The sequence below is a fragment of the Humulus lupulus genome, chromosome 8 (assembly GCF_963169125.1).
Source record: "Humulus lupulus chromosome 8, drHumLupu1.1, whole genome shotgun sequence".
Lineage (NCBI taxonomy): Eukaryota > Viridiplantae > Streptophyta > Magnoliopsida > Rosales > Cannabaceae > Humulus > Humulus lupulus.
In genome coordinates, this window is record NC_084800.1 from 43,849,975 (window position 1) to 43,872,268 (window position 22,294).

At 28.2% G+C, this 22,294-nt stretch overlaps 1 protein-coding gene across 1 annotated transcript; it reads right to left on the reverse strand.

Moving 5' to 3' along the window:
• Positions 1-456: 456 nt before the first annotated feature.
• Positions 457-1,920, reverse strand: LOC133797004 (protein SODIUM POTASSIUM ROOT DEFECTIVE 2). The gene is made up of 3 exons (XM_062234746.1): positions 1,347-1,920; positions 1,155-1,230; positions 457-1,048 (listed from the first exon to the last, which is right to left on the reverse strand). The coding sequence occupies exons 1-3, from the start codon at positions 1,545-1,547 to the stop codon at positions 915-917; spliced, it is 411 nt and encodes a 136-aa protein (XP_062090730.1). The 5' UTR covers positions 1,548-1,920; the 3' UTR covers positions 457-914.
• Positions 1,921-22,294: the final 20,374 nt, after the last annotated feature.

Genomic DNA, 22,294 nt, shown 5'->3' on the forward strand with positions numbered 1-22,294 from the left:
GTTAATTACTGGCATTGATTTTGATAATAAATATACCAAGCTGTCTGAGTAAAAAATTTAGTACACTTTTTATCTGAGCATATCATCTGATTTGTGTTATTTTAAATAATGTGCATATATTATCATTTAAGTTTGTGTTTTCTTTTCTTCTGTACTAGTTGGTAAAGATCAGTAACTCTACCCACTCCAACCTACCAACAGTAGGATTAAACCACAGACACAGTTCATTGAACTCCACTCATAATCATGTAAAATTATAGGTTGGACTTGTATTGGACTACTTGACTATCTATCATGTTTGCCTTTTCTTTTTCTTGAGAATATCCGAATTTTGAATTGAGGTTCAGACAGCAATATCAATACCCATGTGATTATGTAATAATATATTATTATATCATAAACAATAGTATTCAAGAAGCCTAAGTTTATGGTTTCTAAAACTTATAAGAGCAAATCTCAAAAACAAACAAGTCAACTGTGCATTGCATGCATACTCAAAAACAAAATCTGAGTATGGCTTGAAGTTTTTTGCTTCACTATTACACAGAAAGAAGGATCTAAAGAGAAACTGCTTAATTTTGCAAATATAAATACAGATAAAACATAAATAGCCATTCAAATATAGTGGCCAAATAATGTCCTCATACAACTATTGCTGCATATACAAAATTACACAACCCCAGTGCAGAGCCTAATAACATTCAAGAGGCCTGTGAAATTGTAGGCTCATATTCTGTATTCTTCTGCACAAGTGGGAAAATATAAGACATTTTCCAAATGTATGTATCCATATATCTATATAATAGAATAATGAAGCTGTCCCTTAAGTTTCTCTTGGCTTCTTGGTACCCTGTTTGGATGCCTGGAATATTGGAATTGTAAGCCTCAAGAAAAATCATGATGTCATTGTCTTTTCACGAGGATGGAGGATTGGTCCAAAGCTCTGCATTCTTGACCTTGGAGACACTCTCTAGCACCTCAAAAGGAAGAATGTCTCCAATGACGACCACCATCTTGGATTCTAAATCAACTTTATACGAGGTCACCCCTGTTTCATTACAGGCACACAACAAAAAAAGAAATAAGTTGTTTTTTGAAGAGCAATTAATCTAGTCAAGAGATAGACACAAACATCATAAAAATTGGTTCAGTACCTTCAATCTTTGAGATATGTTTCTCAACTTTTTTAGCACAGCCATTACAATGCATGGAAACCCTTAGCATGACCATCTGTTGAGGCATGATATTTCTTAGTATTACAACATCATTGAGAAGAAAGTATGCCAAAAATATTTTATGTAAAATTTGTATGAATAAGAAAAAAGAAGAAAGAGTTATATTACTACCTTAGGCTTCAGTTGAAAAGCCAAAGTTTGCTTTCCAGAAACAGCGTCCTTCAATCTGAGCATCTGGGATTTTTCACTGGTTGTGAGTAATGAGGTTTTCTCAAACTCATGATCGTCTTGGAATTCCATGCAAAAACAGTTTGACCCAGAAGAAGAAAGGCAAAGACAATCTAATAACCTGCCAAAGCTGAGCCTCCCCATTTTTCACCAACACAAATCTGACCAAAAATATTAGAGCCTAAAACCAAGTGGTTTGGTCTTTTCTTTCAAAACCCAGATGTGAAAGAAACTAAGGAAAACAACTGAACTAGTGAGTAGTGACACTAGAGAGAAAGGGAGAGATAGAGAAACAGGGGAGCTAAAGGTCAAGTTTTTATTGGGAGAGGTAAAGGTTTGAATGGACTACAATGGAAAGAGCTATGAAGACTAAGGTATATATAAATACATATATATTATATTTATGGATGAGGTAGTCGAGAAAATGTGGAAGGGAATCAAGCAACCCCCAACACCCCCAAAAAAAATTAATTAAAAAAAAGGGCAGCACTACTCTAGTGTTATGCAATACTTTCTTAGAAAGTGTTTTTCACTTGGGAGTGCTAGATAGATTTGGTCATGTGAATAAGTAGTACTTCTAAAGATACGAGAGTCCAACAATTAGTGAATTCTAGGCACAAAAAGCTATAATTAAAGGAAGGGGAAGCTTCTTCTATTCCATGTGAGATAGGCACTTTCTAAAATATGGTACAAAAGTTGGGTTTTCATGCATGTGACAATTCTGAAGGAAGAAATGAAAGAATCACACACAACAATCAATATGCATTAAAAGCTGTTAATATATGATTGAGAGAGAGTGAAATAACAAAGGTATTAATGACAATATCAGATATAGTCACCAATGAAGGGAGTAGTACTGAGTGTCATGTCTCATGTGATACCTGCTACTTCCAAGCTGGATATGGAAATAATACTTTATTTAGATATGTAATTTGGATAAGCTTCTGTATTATTATTATTATTTTTTAAAATCAGGAAAGAAAAACAATTAATTTACATAATTGAGAAATTTAATATAAGCAGGTATGCAGAAACGTTTGACTACAAGAAGATAAAAAAGATGGAATATTTGGTGACCCATTCGAAGAATTTATGAAATAACAATACCATCCATCTACCTCTTTTTTTTTTGCCATTGTTTCAATTGTTTGTTTATGTACTATTAACATGAGTGACCAAAGCGCGTGCTCAACTTTATTCCCTTAAAATATTGGTTTGCATTGTGGACTAAGATAAAGACATTGTTATGTGGTGATTTTTTTATAATCTTATTTATTAACATTAATTAAACAGTTGATACAAATAAACATGAAAGGGGTGGACATACATACGTAAATTAATGCTAAATTAAAATTATGAGAAAGATCAATATATACTGTTAAAACATTTCAAAATATCTCTACATCTTATTGGCTGGCTCCTAATGAGGATCATCCACTTGGCTTATGTTGTTGGTGATCTCTCGCTTTAATTATATTTAAAAAGAAATAGAGAGGATGATAAAATACATATATACTCCTTATATAACAACATTAAACACCATGAATCGAGGTCCAAGTGAACTATAATTATTTTAAGACAATACCTATGACCACTATATTATACATATATGCTCTCCTACTCCTACTCCAACAACTAGAAAACGCTGTTAAAACCATAAAAAATGGTGGAATAATTGCTTTTATCATCGAAAAAAAAAACTTTCATACAAACTAAAATCAAATAATATCGAAAAATATTTTTTAAAAAATCCAAAAAAAAAAAGTTGGATAGATAATCAACGATTTCGCTTATTTTGAGGCTGAACAGATGGTGATGTGTAACCAACCTCTTTCTGTAATTCTTTCTTGGACTTCTCTATCCCTATATATAAATATATCTATATATATATATATGACATGTGGTGACCTTATTTGGTGCTTATTGGATGAGAACAAAGGTCGCTTGATCTAATGTTTAATTTGTTGAAAGAGTTGAAGAAAAGTTACTAATAAGAAATTAATTAATGCATTATTTTTCTTTAATAATCAAACCAAATAGCTTTGGCAAGTCTATTTTTTTCCTCACCCTAGCTACTAGGAGTGCATGCTCTAGGAGTCTCTAATTGAGCTTTGATTGGTTTAGAAAACAAATAAAATATATAAACCAATAGAAAACTTAATATATAAAAGTTGTGATAAGTAACATATTTGTCTTCACCTTGAATAACATAATGGAAATATGGAACATAAGGCTTTGAATTATTGGAACCCCATAGCGCTCTATATATATATATATATATATATATATATTTCTATAGTTATATGATTAAAATTTCGAAATGGTTCTATTCGATATCTACAGGTTGGTCCATGTGAGCGATGGTTGATCTGTATTTTTTAATAATGGATCGCATGAGACGAATTGTTGGGAAAGCAAATTAATATAAAATAAAATACAATAAACAATTGTTGATTGGTGAAATGAAAGTTCTCATGACATTTACAAAATTAGACACGTGTGGGTCACATGAGAGTTATATTGAGCAAAAACAACAAAGGTTGGGTGGCATGAGTCTCGTGTAGGGTTTCATGTTCATCTGAATAATGCCATAGAGGATAGGAGACTATACTTAAAGAATAAAAAGGCAAGTGTTCTATATAATAGATATCACCTCACTATATAAAAGGAGCAAAACCACAAATATTGGTCTGTTTTTGTTGGGTGGCCAACTGTAGGGCATCACATAAACAGTTCATGTGTGCACTACTTTAGCTGTATAAATAAATGCATATATATATATATATAAAGTAGGACCCAAAAAATATGACAAGTACTTTCATACTTAAGAATGAGTGACTGGTTTGTCTCATTAGATAGAGATTTAATTACAATTACTTCACAATTTTTTATACATGCAAGAAAGATAGTATAGTAGGTAACTTACAAGTGCGTGTTAATTAAAAATAAGTGCATGCATGGCCAATTTAGCCAATAGATTGTAAATGTTAGCGTTTGTGATCTTTAGTGAGTAATCACTACTTGTGTTGTGATATTAAAAAATAAAAGTCATCCAAAATAAAAATATAGAGTAAAAGGTTTATACGTATGGATCTTATATATTACATGTGTTTTGCAAGTCGATTAATTAAATTAATATTATAGTAATACATTTTAATCAAAGTACCCTTTTCATCCCCAATATAAAATCAAACTACGTAAAAAGAAACCGACCATAATAATAAACATTATTCAATCAAAAAAAATTAGGCCACATTTAAAAATTAGGATTAGATTGGATAAATTTCATTGAAAAACTTAGAATAATTTTATCCTATATATGTGCAAAGATAAATTTATCCTTTTTTTAATGGGACTAAATTAACTATGTGGCTAGACTGATATTTCTAATTGTAGATAAGTTAAAAAACTACAAAAAAAAAGTTACAAAACTAAACCAAATAAAAAATACAGGAGCTATATATACATATATCTAGATTTTATTTATTTTAATTAATTGATTTTTTTATCTAATGATTGTGTAATCATTTTAATTAGTGTATAATTTTGTTTCTATTAAATATATCCCATATATATTTATACGCATAGTTGGAAGTTTACACATCGAAATATATAATATATCATTCGACCAAGTTGATTAAAAATATAAATCAAAACTTATTATATTAATTTTAAACGATAAATTCTATGAGTAAAAATTCATGTACTTTGTAAATAAGTTTCCTCATTGTCCTCTACTGTTATCCCAATGGCCATATGTTTTTTATATTCCAAATAACTCCAGAAAGGAAATTTTATTGATTTTTTATCCTTGAGCAGTTTTATGAGTCCAATTCCCTTCCTACATAATTTCTTTATAGATGCAAATTTACAAGTCACAACTAATAAAATATTATAGAACAGTTACAAATAACATTTTAAAAATGATAAAAGCAAGAAGAATCTGTCAAAAAGTCTAAGCCGAAAGGTTTTGGAAGTATGTGGTCTTAACCAAAGAAAAATGATTTTATACATGCATAGCAAGATGTATTAAAATTAAAAATTTCTACACTACTAAATATAATTAATGGTCATTTGTTTATTGTGTTGTACTAGCTAGCTCATTATTTACGTAAATTAATTTATTTATTTTCGATGATCTGGAATAGAATAATGGTGAGGGCAGGAATTGGTGGTTAAACTGCTATACTGCTCACTGCCAGTGTCAATGCAGTGAATTAGTACATCCAAGACCCAACAAAGAATAAAAATGAGCTACTTTTGCTCCTATTGAGCCCCAATAAGGGAGCATATAATCAGTATTTACAGCCATATACATGGAATTTTTGGACAGCAAATTATCCACGTATTGTATCCAGAAACCAAGAACTGACAAAAAAATAAAAAAATTTCAAGACTGCACTCAATGATTTTAATTTGTTTTGCTGGGACCAAAAGTTACAAGTAATTAAACAGCTTTATTGAATACAAATGTCTCCAGCTAATATTATATATTTATATGAATTTAAATTCCATGTAACTAAAGTTAATTAGTAGTACTTTCCTTAATTAATATGTGTATATATATGTGTGTGCGCTAATTATTAGCAAAATATGTATATATATTATTATATCAACATGAGTTTAACTCAGCCTTAACTTAACCTATAAGCACCGACAAATACCGAAGTAAATGACTAAATGTATGATTTAAGGCATTCACATGCCTTAATAAACATTTATTAATTTAGAACAACAGGCGTTAGTTGTACATTCAAGAGTGAATTAATGTATTTGAATCTCAGTTGAAATTAAATAATAAATTGAGTTATTAGAGTAGTTAATTTTATATCTCAAGCATGGGGAACATTTGGAAACTTGGTAACAAATCTTCAATTTCAGTACGACAAATTTGCATATCTGAGCAATAAAGATGAATCAGATTCCGAAATGGGATTGTTAATAAATATTATGAAGAAGAGCCCATAGCTTGGATAATAAGGTATTAATGTTTATAATAAACTGACACAAAAAACTCATCTACATACATTAAAAGGTGGGCCAATTCTCACTATTTCTATATATACTGTTTCTTTCACTTCTGAAAATACTGGTCAAAACGTAATCATATTCATATCTCTAAATTTGTAGGGCCCTTACAACAAGATAAATGTTAGCTAAGCTCTTATTCTGACTTGTGTGACTCCTGAAGTTTTTAGTTTCTAGTCATCATATCAATATACTGTTGTGCTTTTTCTTTTCAGATTTTTTTAAATTGAGAAGTTATTATTTGTTTTCTTATAAAAAAGGATATAATATTTTATTTAAATATTTTGCGTAAAATAATATATAAAACGGGTCACCGTCCGTCCCCTTAAAAAAAATTAAAAGATAAAAATGAACCAAAGTCAATATGCAGAATGATAAATCAAAACCCATACTATCCTTTTTCCAGACAAAGTAGCAATAATTTTCCAAAGCTAACTTGATATACTATCTTTTTTTCCTTCTTTTTTTTTTCCAGACAAGAAGCGTATATTCTTCAAATGCTGATTAAAGTAACGTCCTATAATCATTATAAATTAAGGCCTAATTAAGACTGGCCCAAATCAAGGCCTTATCAAACCATCAACATTTTATAATTTTAAAAAATATATTATATAATAGTGTATATTTTAGTTATTTAGAATATTACATATATTTTAAAAAAAATTTAATAATTTAAATTGTCAAAAATAAAGTTTAAATATTCCAAATATTTTATATATATATATACTGATGTGAAACAAAATGTTGTTTTTGTCACAATAAATTAATTAGAATTTCTAAAAATTTTAAATAGGTTTATAAATAACTACAATATCCATTATTAAATTATAACTATAAAAAAAAGTGCACACTTTTTGTAGTGCCGTATAAAATTATCCTATAGTAAATAGAATCTCTTTGATAGTCACTTAGAACAATCATAAAGGTCGTTTTACAAATAAATAATTTTTACTACTTTTGTGATAATTTTGTTTTCTTATGATCATTTTGCAGAAACCTTGATTACTACTTTTGAGTCCTACATTTGATAGAAACTATGTATGGTTAGTAACACTTAAAAAATTAATTTTTTATTTAATTAATTAAAAATTTAATAATTAAATATAAAACAATATTTGCTAACTCTATTTTTATTTATTATTTTTAAATTTTTTAATTAAAATTCATTAAATTTTGAAAATAAAATTTTTGCACTTTTGAAATTTTTTAAACCGTTTTCGACTATTCATTTTTTTTCTTCTCTTCTTTAAATCAACACCTCATTTTATATGGTTAAATAAAAAATAAAAAATAAAAATAAAAATTATCAAAAGTATTTATTATTTTTTGATTTTAAAAACAAAAAATAAAAATAATTACTAAACATTTTTATTTTTTTAAATATAAAAAAACAAAAATAAAAATATTATTTTTATTTTTGTATTTAAAAAATTCAAAAAACCAATCATTGTTAGCCTGACTTGTTTTTTTTTTTTAAGACTTAATTGATTGATGTTATTGTATATGTATCTCATAAAAAAAATACCACTACTCAATGACTCATGACTCATGACTCATTATAAACTCATTCCCATCTATCAACTTTAACAAAATTCATTGCATAAATCTCCAAAACACTTATTTATGTATATCCTGGTCTGAATTATGCCGTTAGTGTATATGGCCAGTGAAGCTAATGTTATAATATGCTTGTGTTTGATTTTGTTTACTACTATACATGAGTATAGTATAGATATTTATATATTATTAATAAAAGAAACTTATCTCTATCTCTAGATCATAAAAAGGATATCCACTCGACTACTCCAATCCAATTTTATATGATATATTAGATTGTTTTATTATCCAAGGAAAATGTGTGACTTTAACGATGCTATTGACAAGAGTTATACTTCATATATAAGTTTTTTTTTTCTTTCACTAGTACAAAATTGGGCTTTCCCAACACCCAACTAAGACAGTCAACTCTCTTGACTGTCGTAATTGCTTAGCATGACTCTACGCCGACAGTTAAAAACTGTAGGCATAGAGACCAACGTCGATAGCTAATAATTGTCACCGTTGATTTTTATTGTCGCTATTGACCCCAACACCGACAGTTAATTCTAGACCAATGCCGACAGATAAAATGTGTCGTTATTGACCCCAACGCCGACAGTTAATTCGAGACTGATAATGTCATTTTTATATTAATATTTGTTAAGTTTTTCTATGCTTGGATGGTGTTATGATAACATTTTTAATAGTTTTAACTAAGTTTCATGATTCTACAACATATTTTCTACGTTGCATTTTATGATGATAAATCTGACATTTTGATGGAAAGTGTAGTTAAAATAAAGTTTTAGGAGTATTCAAAGCTTTCGGGATTGAAATGTGGAAGTGATGGCAATGTGGAAGCTTTCTAAGATTATGAATTGAAGAATTTGGAGGTAGGCCGCGGCTCAAAAAACTCAGGCCACGGCACTTTAAATGGAAATTGCACTTTCAGAATTTTTTCTTTCAGACAGGCCGCTGCGCATAAAACTCAGGCTGCTGCCTAGGGTGCTAGGCCACTGCCTGAGGGACAGATTTCGTTCTAGGTCGCGGCTCGCATTTTTCAGGCCGCGGCTCGCGACGTCGTTTTCAGATTTTTTTATTTCTTTTTATTTAGAATTTAATTGAGACTATAAATAATTATTAGGGTTAATTTTAGGAGTTTTTTATTACGGTTTAGAGAGAAAAAGAGACTCTGAAGGGGCTGGAGAGAAGACTACAGCGCGACAACAATCTTGTTCATCCATCTAGTTTCTTTTCTTTCCTTAACCTCTATAATTTTAATTATAATTATGTTTGTGATTATGATTACAATTATGGAGTAGATTCTTTTTAGGTTAAGGGTTAATTCAAAACCCAAGACATGAATTCTTGATTATTAATAATGAATATTGTTCTTCAATTTCTCTCAATATTAGATTGTTTCTATTTTTCCAATTGAATGTTATGAATTTTGTAATTTCTTGTTAGGTAGCCAACTAATTAAGGTTTTACATTATTCAATTGTCGTCTTAAAATTACTACTCACCTAATAGTTTAGGATTCTAAGTGTGTGTGATAAATTGCAATTGATAGTTAAGTCAAAAGAATTGTTGATTGTGATGAAAAATAGAACCTAGGTTAAATGAATTATATGCTTCATTAATTTATTGCCTAGATTAACTTGTTTCCATAGAACTTAATGCTTTATCTAAGTTAAATAGATTGTATGCTTCATAGATTTATTACTTAGATAAAAGAGTTAATTATTGAGCGCTTCGCCTTGATTACTTATAATAGGGAGACTGAGATAATTGACTGCTTCAGCATTATCTGCGGGGTTAATAGTTTAATTGAGAAATTAGAATAATATTTATTATTAGTGATTAGGAATGATTGTTGAGGGTGGAGATTAATCTTTAACTGTTTCTTAATATCGTAATCTCAATCTTTATTTTGCTTTCTAGTTTATGTTATTTTAATTTTGAGTTGAAAAATCAAAATCCCCTTTTAAGTTTTAGTGTTAATTCTTGAATAATAAAGTGAACGATAGTCCTCGTGAGTTCGACCTGTGCTTGCTATTATACTGAAATAATGGGTTGTGTTCGCTTAGGGCGGGACTGGGCTTGCGATGTTGCCGTTCATGGAGGACGAAGTTAGGCTCGGAGGTGGCTGGAAACAGAATTGGTGTTTATTATGTATTGTAGGCTAAAACTCTACTTTGATATTTAAGAGAACAAAGGCAATTATATAAGAGAACCAAGGTAACAAGAAATTCTTCTTCAAGTTGTTGGGTATTATTTTCTTTCTTGCTTGTAAGAATTATGTACAGAGAGGATTTGATGTATTATTTACATTGAGAATAATGAAATTTTATTGAGAATTATTTAGTCTCATGGAGATTTGATGTATTATTTACATTTCAATTGTATGAATAAATGTTGTATTTATATGAATTTTTATTATGATAAATATAATTTTTTTACAAGTTATGGTAATAATAATTAATTATGTGAGTGATTTTTTTATTTAAATTTATATCAAACTTCAATTGTTAAAAATATAATTAAAAGTTTTAAAAAATATATATCGAAAAATTATTATATATATATAAATTTAATGTTACGGCGACACGTATTAACTGTCGGCGTTGCCAGCAACGGCGACACCTATTAACTGTCGGCGTAGGCAAATACGACTGTCAGTCGACTGTCGTCATTGCTCAATAGTGACAGTTAAAAATTGTCGGGAAATCCCGTTTTTGTAATAGTGTTTTATTTATTATAATGGATAATTTTATAATTGTCTTAATATTTAGTATTATTGTCCTTTAAATTTCATTATTTATTCAATTTCATTAACTAATGTTGCTTTTGTTTGTATGATATTTTATTTTGTAGGTTGATTTTCAGTTATATAAACAAAATGTGTGGATCTGGAATTGATTCTTTGGCTAGAAATGGATATTGTGTGCACATATTGTTTAGCAATTGTATCTACTTTTGCTAAGGGAGTTACATTTTACAATGACATTGTATCTTTGTTAGAGGTTATAATAAATTTGTTATCTAGATTTCTAAGAGTGTGTCCTTAATTTTCGTGGTTAATTGTGCATGCTCTTAGAACGGAAAGACAACTTATTTAGTTACAAAATATCCCTAATTTTCTTTAGGATTTTTATATTTTCTAGGATGTTCTACATTATAATATTTATCGATAACTTCATGGCTAAAAAAAATATTAGTTTCAGGATTGGTTCTGGTTCTAAATGATTTATTATTATCGATTTTTTTCTTCAAATTTTTGTTATTATTTATTTGTTTTTTCCCATTTTTATTATATACGTTACAACAATAATATATTTATCTATGTGTTTTTCATTCAGTTGTCCTCTTAAATTGGACTGATTTGTTTCTTCAGAAAAAGAAAAAAAAAAGAAGGAAATAACTAATTTGTTTTTCAATTCAATGTTTTAAGGCAAGTGATTCTCATATTTTAAATATTATGGTCGTTCACTAAAAAATAATGTCGTTCTCTTATTAAAAATGCCCTTTATTATATCGCTTTTCTTATATGTTCAGTTATTTTTTATATTGTTTTTCACTTTAGTTTTGTTCTTAAACATCTAGTATTTGTCTCTTCCCTGTATATCGGTGCTACCTACAAAGGATGTTTGTCGTTTTTCGGATTAAACTTCCTTGGTGTTATTATATAAATATATATAAAGAAAAACAAAAAAATAAAGGATTTTTTCCTTTTGAATCGACATTTTTTTTAATAATAGTTTTTCAGTTTGTTATGTTCATCATTCGAATGTTTTCTTCTAAGTTATTGTGGTTTAAATGGTAGTGTCGTTTTATCTATTTTGTCGTTTGATGTCAGGTAATCAATTTTTTTACATTTTTCAAAGTATTGTTGTTGCATATAATTTACTGTCGTTTTCACTCTGCATGTCATTTGGAAGTTGTCCTCGTGGTTTTTCAACTTGTTGACCTTTCAACTTTTATATGCCTTCGTTTAAAAAAAAAATATATACATAAATACCGGTTTTGTTGTTTTGGTAAAGGGTAGTTGTTCTAAACTTCTAGTTCATATTGTCGAATCTCGTCTTTTGTCGTGTGATCGGTTCTCAAATGTCGTTTTATATTTTATTAGTCGTTTTGAATTTTACATGGTTAAATCGGTGTCGTTGTTTTAATATTTATGCCAAACTCTATAGTTGTTATTTATATCTGTCAAAGTGATCTTCAAAATGCTACAGTTTGATCAATGCAATAGCATTGGGTGAGGCCGCGACGAGTTTGTTGGACACTTGAAGCTTGCCGAAGTGCAATTTTGTGCATGCAGTGAGGTAGGGTCGGCAATATTGGACGAGTTTGCCTCGCATTAAATGGAACGGATCATTAAACAGAATGGGTTAATTTTTGCCCCATATTAAATGGAGCGGGATGAGTTGGGGATCAGACCGACCTGCCCCGTATACTTATTTATATATATATATTTAAAATATCAAAGTTTATAACGAAAATGAAACTTTGATACTTGGATATTTAAAAAGTCTTAGTGATTTTTTTAGTGACTTATTTTGTTGTTATTTATGTGTAAAGCTAACTTTTTTTTTAATAATTAGATTATAAAGAGAAGTAAAAATTGACATTTGATATTTTTTTATTAGTTTTGTATTTTGTTTTTAGAGCGTTTTTTTTAGAGAATAATGATTATTTAACAACTTAAGAAAATTTATTTTGTTTTCACAAATAATAATAAAAAAACGAGTTAATGGGGCAAGCAGGTCGACTCGCTGCCCCATCGGGTTTGACTCGCCCTGGCCCATTTAGTAAATGGGGCATGTTTTGTTGTCGCCCCGCCCATTGACATCCCTACAACGAGGACTTGGCCCCGTGCTCTTATTATGCTCTCTTTTGGTCATTTGATTGGTGCATTCTTGTCCAATATACTTGGGATGTCTTTTGTGTATAAATATGTTTTTTTTTTAATTTGAAATGTATAAATATTATCTTTATAAGCCTAGAAAAAATGTTGAAAAAACCATTAAAAAAATATTTGTATTACTTTGTTGTTTGAATAGTTAAGGTAATTGGTGGTATAAATATTTAATGTTTGTACTTTATTGTAGGTATATACGTTACTCAACATTACCAAAATGGTAATTTCGTTACTATAGCTTCTTTGTTACTCTGTTAACTGCTAACTCAATAAACACATGTTAGTTCCTTATTGAAATGTGTCTCTATGTTAATTCTAATAACGAGCTGACACTTCTACGACGAAGCAACAATTAACATAGAAATTGGAGGAAATAGTAATGAAATCACTATTTTAGTAACATTAGGTAATATTGTTACAAACAAAAAATGGATGTATAATTACAACAAAGTACAAACATTGAGTATTTAGCTTTAGTGACACTTCTAAATTATCGACATTTGTGGCAAATGTAAGATATGCCCATGTCACTAAAAGTTTAAAATGTTACTAAATTATTATTATAGTGACATTTATAAATCGTTACAAAGTATAATTAACAACACTCTCAAATGTCACTAAAAATTAATTAATATAATAAATAATTTATTTATTTTTCTATGTAAAAAAATTATTGACAAATTTTTAAAATATTATTTTACAACATTAATGATATTTTAGATAATAAGGTCAATTATTATTTTTTAAATATCTCTTCTATTTAAATAATGTGTAGATAATTGAAATTTTTTGTTTTAACAATTTTTTTTATTTTAACAAAATATTTCAAATATTTAATAGAATATACCTTCAAAAGCTATTTAAAATAGATATTTATTAATTATATTAATATAAATTCAAATATTATAAAATGTCATTATTATAATAATATATAATATATAATCTTAATTTTTATTAAAACATTTGTCATTTATATTTATAAAGAAAAACATGTTTTTTTATTACTTAATGTAACTTAACTAAATATAAATTCATATTAAATACATTATATATAAGTGTTGTGTGTACAAATAATATGACTTTATAACCACATAAAAAATTAGAATAACATTTATCATCTATCAAGAATATACAAATAACTTCTTCTTCATTCATAAATGTCTATGAATAATGTAGTTTATTATCTAAAATGTAATCATATATATTTTTTAAAAAATTATAAACAATGTTTATGTTTAATTTTTTCTTTAATATGCTATTAAGTCATTTTTTTATATATAATATTGTTTATTTATTTAAAATTTATATGACAATCATAAAAACTTAATAAATACATTTAATAATTTAAAAAAAAAATAAAACTAAGCAAATGTGCATCACCTAAGATTATAAATATGCATTACCATATTAAAAAATATCACAATATTTTTTATTATATTAGTTTTATTTTATTTTTATGTAAATTTAAGTGTATATATATTTATACACACTCATATAATCAAAATAAAATCTTACAAATAATTTCAATAATTTAACATCTTAAATATTACAAAATTTATATGTACAATCCAAAATATATATTTATACAAATAATCGGTATATACACCTAACAAAGATCTAGGAACAAGTCAGATCCACTGGATCGGTGATTCCAACACACTCTTCTTGAATATGTCCCAAACTGGGAGGCAAACACTCTCGAATCTGAGTCAAAAATGGATTTATTGTTCTTCGCTGCCAAGTACTACCACGGCCCATTAAACACCTAACAAAACCAAAGGCAAGATAACATAGATGGATACAACAATTGATTGCCAAACACACTGCTTTAGATATAGAAAGCAAAGCAGAGAAACATAGGATAACTTTTTGCAGCCCATAACACTAATGAAATGGCTAAAATATGAATTATCTGGTGATAACAACTTCTTGGAACCGTCGCTAATGGGCATATAATTCGAAAGAAAAAGAAAAGGAAAAGTTAAATTTTGAGAATTTATAAAAGCTCTCAATCTACTGATATGAAATACTTTTCCTGAAAATATCAAAGTATTTAATAATAAATTCATAATCACAGATATATATATATGTATATATATATATATATCCTATTAATAAAAGGTGCATAAGCAGTCTTCGTTGATTTTTTGTTTCCACTTTTTCTTGTTTCTAACTTTATATTTACTTCTTTTAATATAATGAAATTGTATATTATTTTAACTGTCTATTTAAGTAACTTCACTTTTTTTTTGTTTTGGATTGTTGTGAGTTTTTTTTTATATTTTTACAAACTTTTTCCTCAGTCCATATCTTTTCTCTCTTGTGAGTTTTTTTTCAGCCCATATCCTTTCTCCTCACGTGTCCTGTCATTTTCTTTTCCCTTGGGCTTCTTCTCCACCTGATGGTTTCAATTGGAATGAAGGAAAAAGATATTCAAACAACATGTGCACCACTTCAACTTTTTCCTTCCATTACTATCGTCCATGGGAGGTAGATACATTTTGTTTGCACCATATTTTGAAATGTTATTTTTTTTCCATTCTTCTTTAGTAGGTTTCTGTCCATTCCTTAATTTTTTTTTTCTTTGTATCTCTTTCTCTTGCTACCTCATCATTTTCATCATTATCTAAATTTTTTCTTAAAAAGTATAAATTTATAATATATGACTAGCACGTGCCTCGCACGTGCTACACCCTACTAGTATTCATACAAATGATCTAACCTGTTTGGTTTGGTAAGGAATTCAGGATATAAATTTGTCTTGGAGCAATTGAAGGGTCTATTTGGCAGCTTGTCTAAGTTCACTCTTTCATGATCTAGGTCAGTTCTTCAAATTATTGAACTGAACATACAATAATAGAAATACTCAAGTCTTCATCCGCCAACTCCTCAATCCCAAAATGCACTCCCCGCTCAATAGTGTTCTTCAGCATCATGTAACCAAAACTAAAATTGCTTCCTACGGTAAAACTAATTCTTCATCCACAACTCCTCAATTATTAACTGCTTTCCCATTGGCAATTTTTTTTAATATTATTAAAAATAAATTATTTTTTAACATTTAAAAATAAAAGGATCAAACAGTAACTAATAAGTGACATTTGTAAAATGACACTAAAATTTATTTCTAGTGATATTTTTAAAACTCCACTTAAATTTATCTTTGGTGACATTTTTAAAATGCTACTAAATTTAAAAGTTAGAAAATGTATTAAATCTGATTTCATTTTTGACTAAATGCCACTAAATCTTTGTTTTAGTAACATTTTAGAGCAAATGTTACCAAATGAATTATGTCACTAGTTTGCATTTTTGTTGTAGTGAGGAAAGTAATTTTGATGATAATGGAATGCACTAATTTATTACTATGAATACTTTTTTGAAAAAATTCCTAGAACTAATCAGTTAGATGAAGGATTTTACTGATTATAAAAGAAAGAAACTTAAACTTACAGATGAATAAAAAAAATTACAGTATGATAGATCTACCAATTTCTTAAGTAATCCACTCAAGAACAAACAAAACAATCTAAAATCCCTTTAAAAGAATTGTAGCTGAAATCCCTCCAACTTGTAAGCTTTGAGATCCCCTCAAAGTTTCACTATCGAATCAACCACACTTCAATTTGAAACAGAAAATTACCAAATTTGGAATATTCCAAGGTTAAAGATGACCTAGATCCCCAAACTCAAGTTCTCTCATCTCTTGAAAAATATTTTAGATCAAAAGTAAAAGAGATAAAAAAAATGCTTTTATATGATATCACAAATACACAACCCATACCCTAACATAAATTAAAAACAGAATTAACTCTAACTAACAGAATAGTTAACAAATTAACTAAAAAAACTACAATTAATGAGTTAACAGAACACACAAACATAGACACGACTACAGAAATAGAAGATGTAACTATGAAGAGAATTTCGCCAATACAAAATCCAAAACACAAGGTGAGAATAGAGCATGGTTGATCCCTAACCCTGACTCTGTGGGGCTAACGCAAAATGTGATATTTTTATAAAATGTTATACAAAATGGTATATTTAAAAAAAATAATTGAGCTCTTTCAACTTGGGACACTTTGTGAGAGAATTCTCCTTTAGAACCTTGCAACACTTACTTTGTAACCTTTCATTGTTGATAATGGATTGAAAAAAAGTTGTGGTCCTACAAATGTAACGAGGTCATGTTATAATCGAATCACTCAAATTTTGGTGCGGATATGTACTTGGATAGTTTTTGATTTAGTTTTCAAAGGACCAAATCTCTTTGTACAACTAGTCCAAAAAAAAAACTCCTTGTACAAAGTTTCATATACTCAACAACAATATTGTATGTCGTACATATATAACTTATTCGTTTGGTAATTACTGTTTTTTTTTCTTTTTGTCGTTTTTCATTAGAATACTTGTAATATTATACATGTTTTTTTTTTGGGGGAAATGAAATGTATTTTGTATTTAGAATGACTTGTTCTCTATTAATCGCCATTTTATGAGTTGTTTACCAAAGGATCCCCTTCTTATGTTTCCAATGGCAAATGAGAATAATAAACTGGAGAGTACATTGTCAAATTATTGTCGCTTCCGGTATTTGTCGTTTTTATGATATGTGTCGATTTCTTTTGTAGTTTTCTTCCTTTTGTTTTTGTTTTTAAAATATAGATCTTCCCAGCCAATATATAATAATAATAAAAAAAATTAAAAAGAAGAAGAACGAAATGAAAATAAGATAATATATAAAGAAAATTTACCAACATTTGTAACTTCCCAAATGAATTAAGATTTGGGCACTAAGAAGCGAGCTCAATAAACATAGGCAGACTGGTTTTAGCTTTGTTTTCTGCATGCAATGACTTATTTATTCCTGTAATTTCTTAAATGAATGATTTTAAGTCAATACGTAGGATCTCAATAAAGCTTTTAATTTTTTTTATATTAATAAAATTAGCCAAGAATAAAATACAATATTAATATCAAAAGGGATGAAAAAGGAACAAACAGTTGTCTCACCGCCGTTTTTATGATTCCATTTGCGATCCAACACATTTGGAGCATCAATGCGTCATCGTTTTAGTTTTTTTTATTTAATAATTAAAAGGAAAAAAAGAGATCATGAAATAGAGACTAGAGCTGTATAATTTAATTATAAATTTTTTGTACTAAGTTATATATATTTGAAAATGTTCTCTTCTTTGAAGTAATTTTGGATTGTGAACTAGTTTTGATAATTTTTTAAAAAATGACATCTATTTATAACTTAGACCAAATGTCTGAGTTTTTCGATTAATTATCTGAATTTTTTTACCAATTCTTTGTAGTGGCAGTGACTATCTTACAAAAAATTATTAAAATTATGCCAGAGTACAAAATAATTTAAAAAAATAAGTCATTTCGACAATAAATCTTAGGGATCGTTTGGTATGCAGGAATCTGGACACGAGAATGAGAATTTGAATACTTTCCCATGTTTGGTACTGGGTTTGAGTTTTTCTAACTTGAGAATCTGTACTCCAGGGGTTTTAACTTTTACTGATTCTAGGCTCAAGTGAAACTCATCTGACAAGTGGTTTTCAGATATCCATAAATGTAAAATACTTCAAAATTATTATTATTATTTAAAAAATATCTTAAACTAATAATTTTTTAGTCAATGACTTATTTTATTTTTGAAGCTTATAATATAAAAACAAATATACATATATCAAACTATAAAATGATAAATAATGTTTGTTTATTTAAATTGATTTATAAAACTTTTATATCATTACTTTACTTTAAAATAACAAATAAAATATTATTAAAAATAAAATAAGGGTATTTTTGTAATTTTAAAAATTATACTTGATTCTAGTATTCCATAAATGTATTTTTTTTAATTCTGTTAAAAAATATTTCACGAGTAAAATTGTTTATAAATTATTTTGATAAAATATATTATTATGTTAATTTTATGAAAATATGAAAACTTGACAGATTTCTATGCACAACAAAATACAGAAAGTGATATTCTCAGAAATCATAAATAAGATTACAATGCACAATCAAATACAATAATATAAGTTTACAAGTTTAGAGACTATCAAATTACATCAATATAAAAATTGTGGAACACTGGAAATAGATTTCAAAGTAAAGTTCAACACTAACAGGTCAAGTCAATATCACGGCAGTGTTATATTAACCACTCCTTCCTCTTCTCTCCTACCTTTTTTTTGCCAAGTGGGAACACTAGAAATTAGCTACCCTACCAAGTGCCCACTAACTACTTTGTATATATAAATTACCAGTATTTTTATTCTATATAACGCTATTACACCATTTTACACCTTATAATTAAATTTCACGCATTTATTCATAGACTACTTTCAGTTTCACGTTAAAAATAAATAAGTAAATAGGGTTTTAAAATAGTATAAATTATTGTTGCCAATTTAAAAAAAAAAAGTCAATAAAGTATTTTTTTAACACGTCAACTAGTGTAGTTTTTATTTTTAAGATCTCAAATTTAGGCTTTAAGCAAAATTAAAGGATAAAAAATAAGCAAAATTAAAGGGAAAAAAAAGGAGAGAGAATAATGAAGTACAAATAAAAAAACATATTTGATGCCTCCATTCAAACAAATTTCTAGTTAGGATACTAGAATGATGTTGCTTCCAATGCCCAAAAATATAGAATAGGTTCGTTGGAGATTTTTAAAAAATAAAAATAAAAATAGATTGTTTGTTCAATGGTCTATTAGTACTATTACAAAGAAATTCCTTAATGGTTGCAAACGAGATATGTCAGCTACTATTGCGTCTCATTTATTACCAATCTAAATATTTAAAAAGACTCCAATGTGGCTGAAATATCACGAAACGAATTAAAAATTTGTTTTTCTGTTTTTATTATGTTCTACCAATAAGAAAACAACTTATAAACATTAATCATCTTAGATGAGTTGTAAAAAAATTTATTAGTATATTATATAAAAGATAGAAAGAAAAAAACAACATTTAATTATCGCAAACAGACTTCTTTTAAACTAATTTGTGTACATATTTATCCAATATATAATACAATGGAATGTTAATTATTTGTACATGAATTAGGTGCGATTTTGTAATAAATAATATTTAGATCTTTAGGGTGTCCTACTTAACCAGCTCACTTTCACACACCTATAATTTTTTTTATTCAAATGAAAAATTGTAATAATGATGTGTTTCATTTCAATTTGGATTTCATTGTTTCTGCATGCGCCACTTTTGCATAAAATCAATAATAATAATAATACTAATAATTAGTACTACTAATAATAACATATCTTAATAGTAGAAAAGTGAACTATTAATTTAATTTAATAACTAATAAGATATGATTGAGGGAGGGGTTCAGGCTCATATATTAATGAGTATAGTTAACTGCATGATGTGACGCATATGTACCATTAAAAAGAAATGTAATGTGGTGCATTATCATCTCTTAGGACATGCACAGTGCTATAATTACACTGACTAGTGACTACTAACTACTTTGTTATATTTTTAGACCTCAATTTCGCCCGCAAGGCTTGAAATATTCGGCTATGATATGATCACTATTTATAATAACACATTTGATATCATATATATATTAGTCTAAATTTAGTGTCAAATTTTCCCCTTCATGTTTGTGTTTTTTTTCTTCACTACTACAAAAAAGCTCCCTAAACAAGTTTTTAGGGTGCGCCATTCGAGAGTCATCTATTTAAGAGCTTTACAAAATTGAGATTTTAGGGCCCAAAATATTTTTAGGGCATGCAAGTTATATTTTTAATTTTTGAAAAATTAATTTGTATTTATGGCTGAGACTCGCTGTGGAACTCCCGCAGTAGCGGAGCCACCACTCAAAGGTGGTTGTTGGGGAAAAATAGCTACTAGGTTTCGAAGCCTAGGTCTCGGGAAGTCTCATGGTGTTGACGATTTCCCTTGGAACGATCTAGAGTTGGCGGATAGAGTCATGCATTCTCGGATCTCCATAGATTTCGGTGAACATCGACTTCAAATTTAGACGACTGTTGAGCCCGATCCTTGAGTGGGTTTTGAAGCCTAAAGTACAAAGAATGCAGTAGTGGTGGTCATTTGGCTCGGGGTGGCTCGAGGTGATCGAAAAATGCCCAAGAAGTTTCAGAAATCCACATAGTCGTCGAACTTTGAAGGCACCGTCAAGAGGGCTAGGCGGTGTGTACGACTTGGGGCTCGCGGGGCTGGGGGTTTTGGGGCCGGGGAACTCACCTGGGTAGCGCGTGTAGGTGGGTGGTGGCTGGAGAGCTGCCGGTCATGGCTGGCAGAGAGCTTGCGAGGGAGAGAAGAGAATGAGACGAGATATAGAGAGCAAGGGTTTACAAGAGAGAGAAACTAACCCCAAATAAATAAAATAAAAACTTCTTTCTGTTTTTAAACAAATAAATAAAATAAATATTTTTTTTAATTTAGTCATTCAAATAAAGCTTTAATTTATTTATTTATTATTATTTTTAGGGCCTACTTTGAGTTCCATTAATACTTTTTTAGGACAATTAAAGTGTGCCTTTAAAAGTCTCTACTGACTCAAATTTCATTATAGTCTTTTAGGTCCCACATCTGTAATTATGACTCGTGCGAATCTTAAACTGTATTTTTTAAAGACTCTCACTGAGTGTCCTAAAAAATATTGGAAATATTTTTTGGACTCATATTTAGGTGAATACCCTAAAAAAATGTCATAAAAATCAGTTTTTATAATAGTGCTTATACATAACATAAATTCTTACATTACATGATATCACTCCCTTCTAACAAGTCTCACACAGTTGGATTAGACTATTAAATGAGAAATACTAAAAGCCACATAGAGTGTTTAGGGCTATGCAATTTAATATTGAGAATTGCTAAGGGGTACCACTCGTGTCTATCACCACAAGAAAATTACATTTCGCTATTGGTGTAATTCAATATCGGGTGTCACATGTTTGAATTTAATAAATATTGGTTGTGTTTGGTAAAAATTTTGTTTTTGAATTTTTTAAACACAAAAATAGAAATATTATTTTTATTTTTGTTTTTTATTTTTAAAAAATAAAAATATGTTTGATAACTATTTTTGTTTTTTGTTTTTAAAAATAAAAAATAATAAATGCGTTTGATAACTTTTATTTTTATGTTTTGTTTAGCAATATAGAATGATGTAGTGATTTGAAGAAGAGAAGAAAAAAAAAATTTAAAATAATTTAAAACAATTTAAAAGTAATGATGTAGTGATGTAATGATGTAGTGTTTTGTTTTGTTTTGAAGAAGTTGAAAACAATTTAAAAAAATTTTGAAAGTGAAAATTTTATATTTTCAAAATTTTGTTTAAAATTTAAAAAAATAAAAAATTAAAATAGAGTTATTAAA

Coding starts and splice junctions, on each gene's coding strand:
- LOC133797004 (XM_062234746.1), bottom strand. CDS start 1,547: ATGGGGAGGCTCAGCTTTGGCAGGTTATTAGATTGTCTTTGCCTTTCT. Junction 1,231..1,346: donor CTTTTCAACTGAAGCCTAAG/GTAGTAATATAA, acceptor ATGCCTCAACAG/ATGGTCATGCTAAGGGTTTC. Junction 1,049..1,154: donor ACATATCTCAAAGATTGAAG/GTACTGAACCAA, acceptor GTAATGAAACAG/GGGTGACCTCGTATAAAGTT.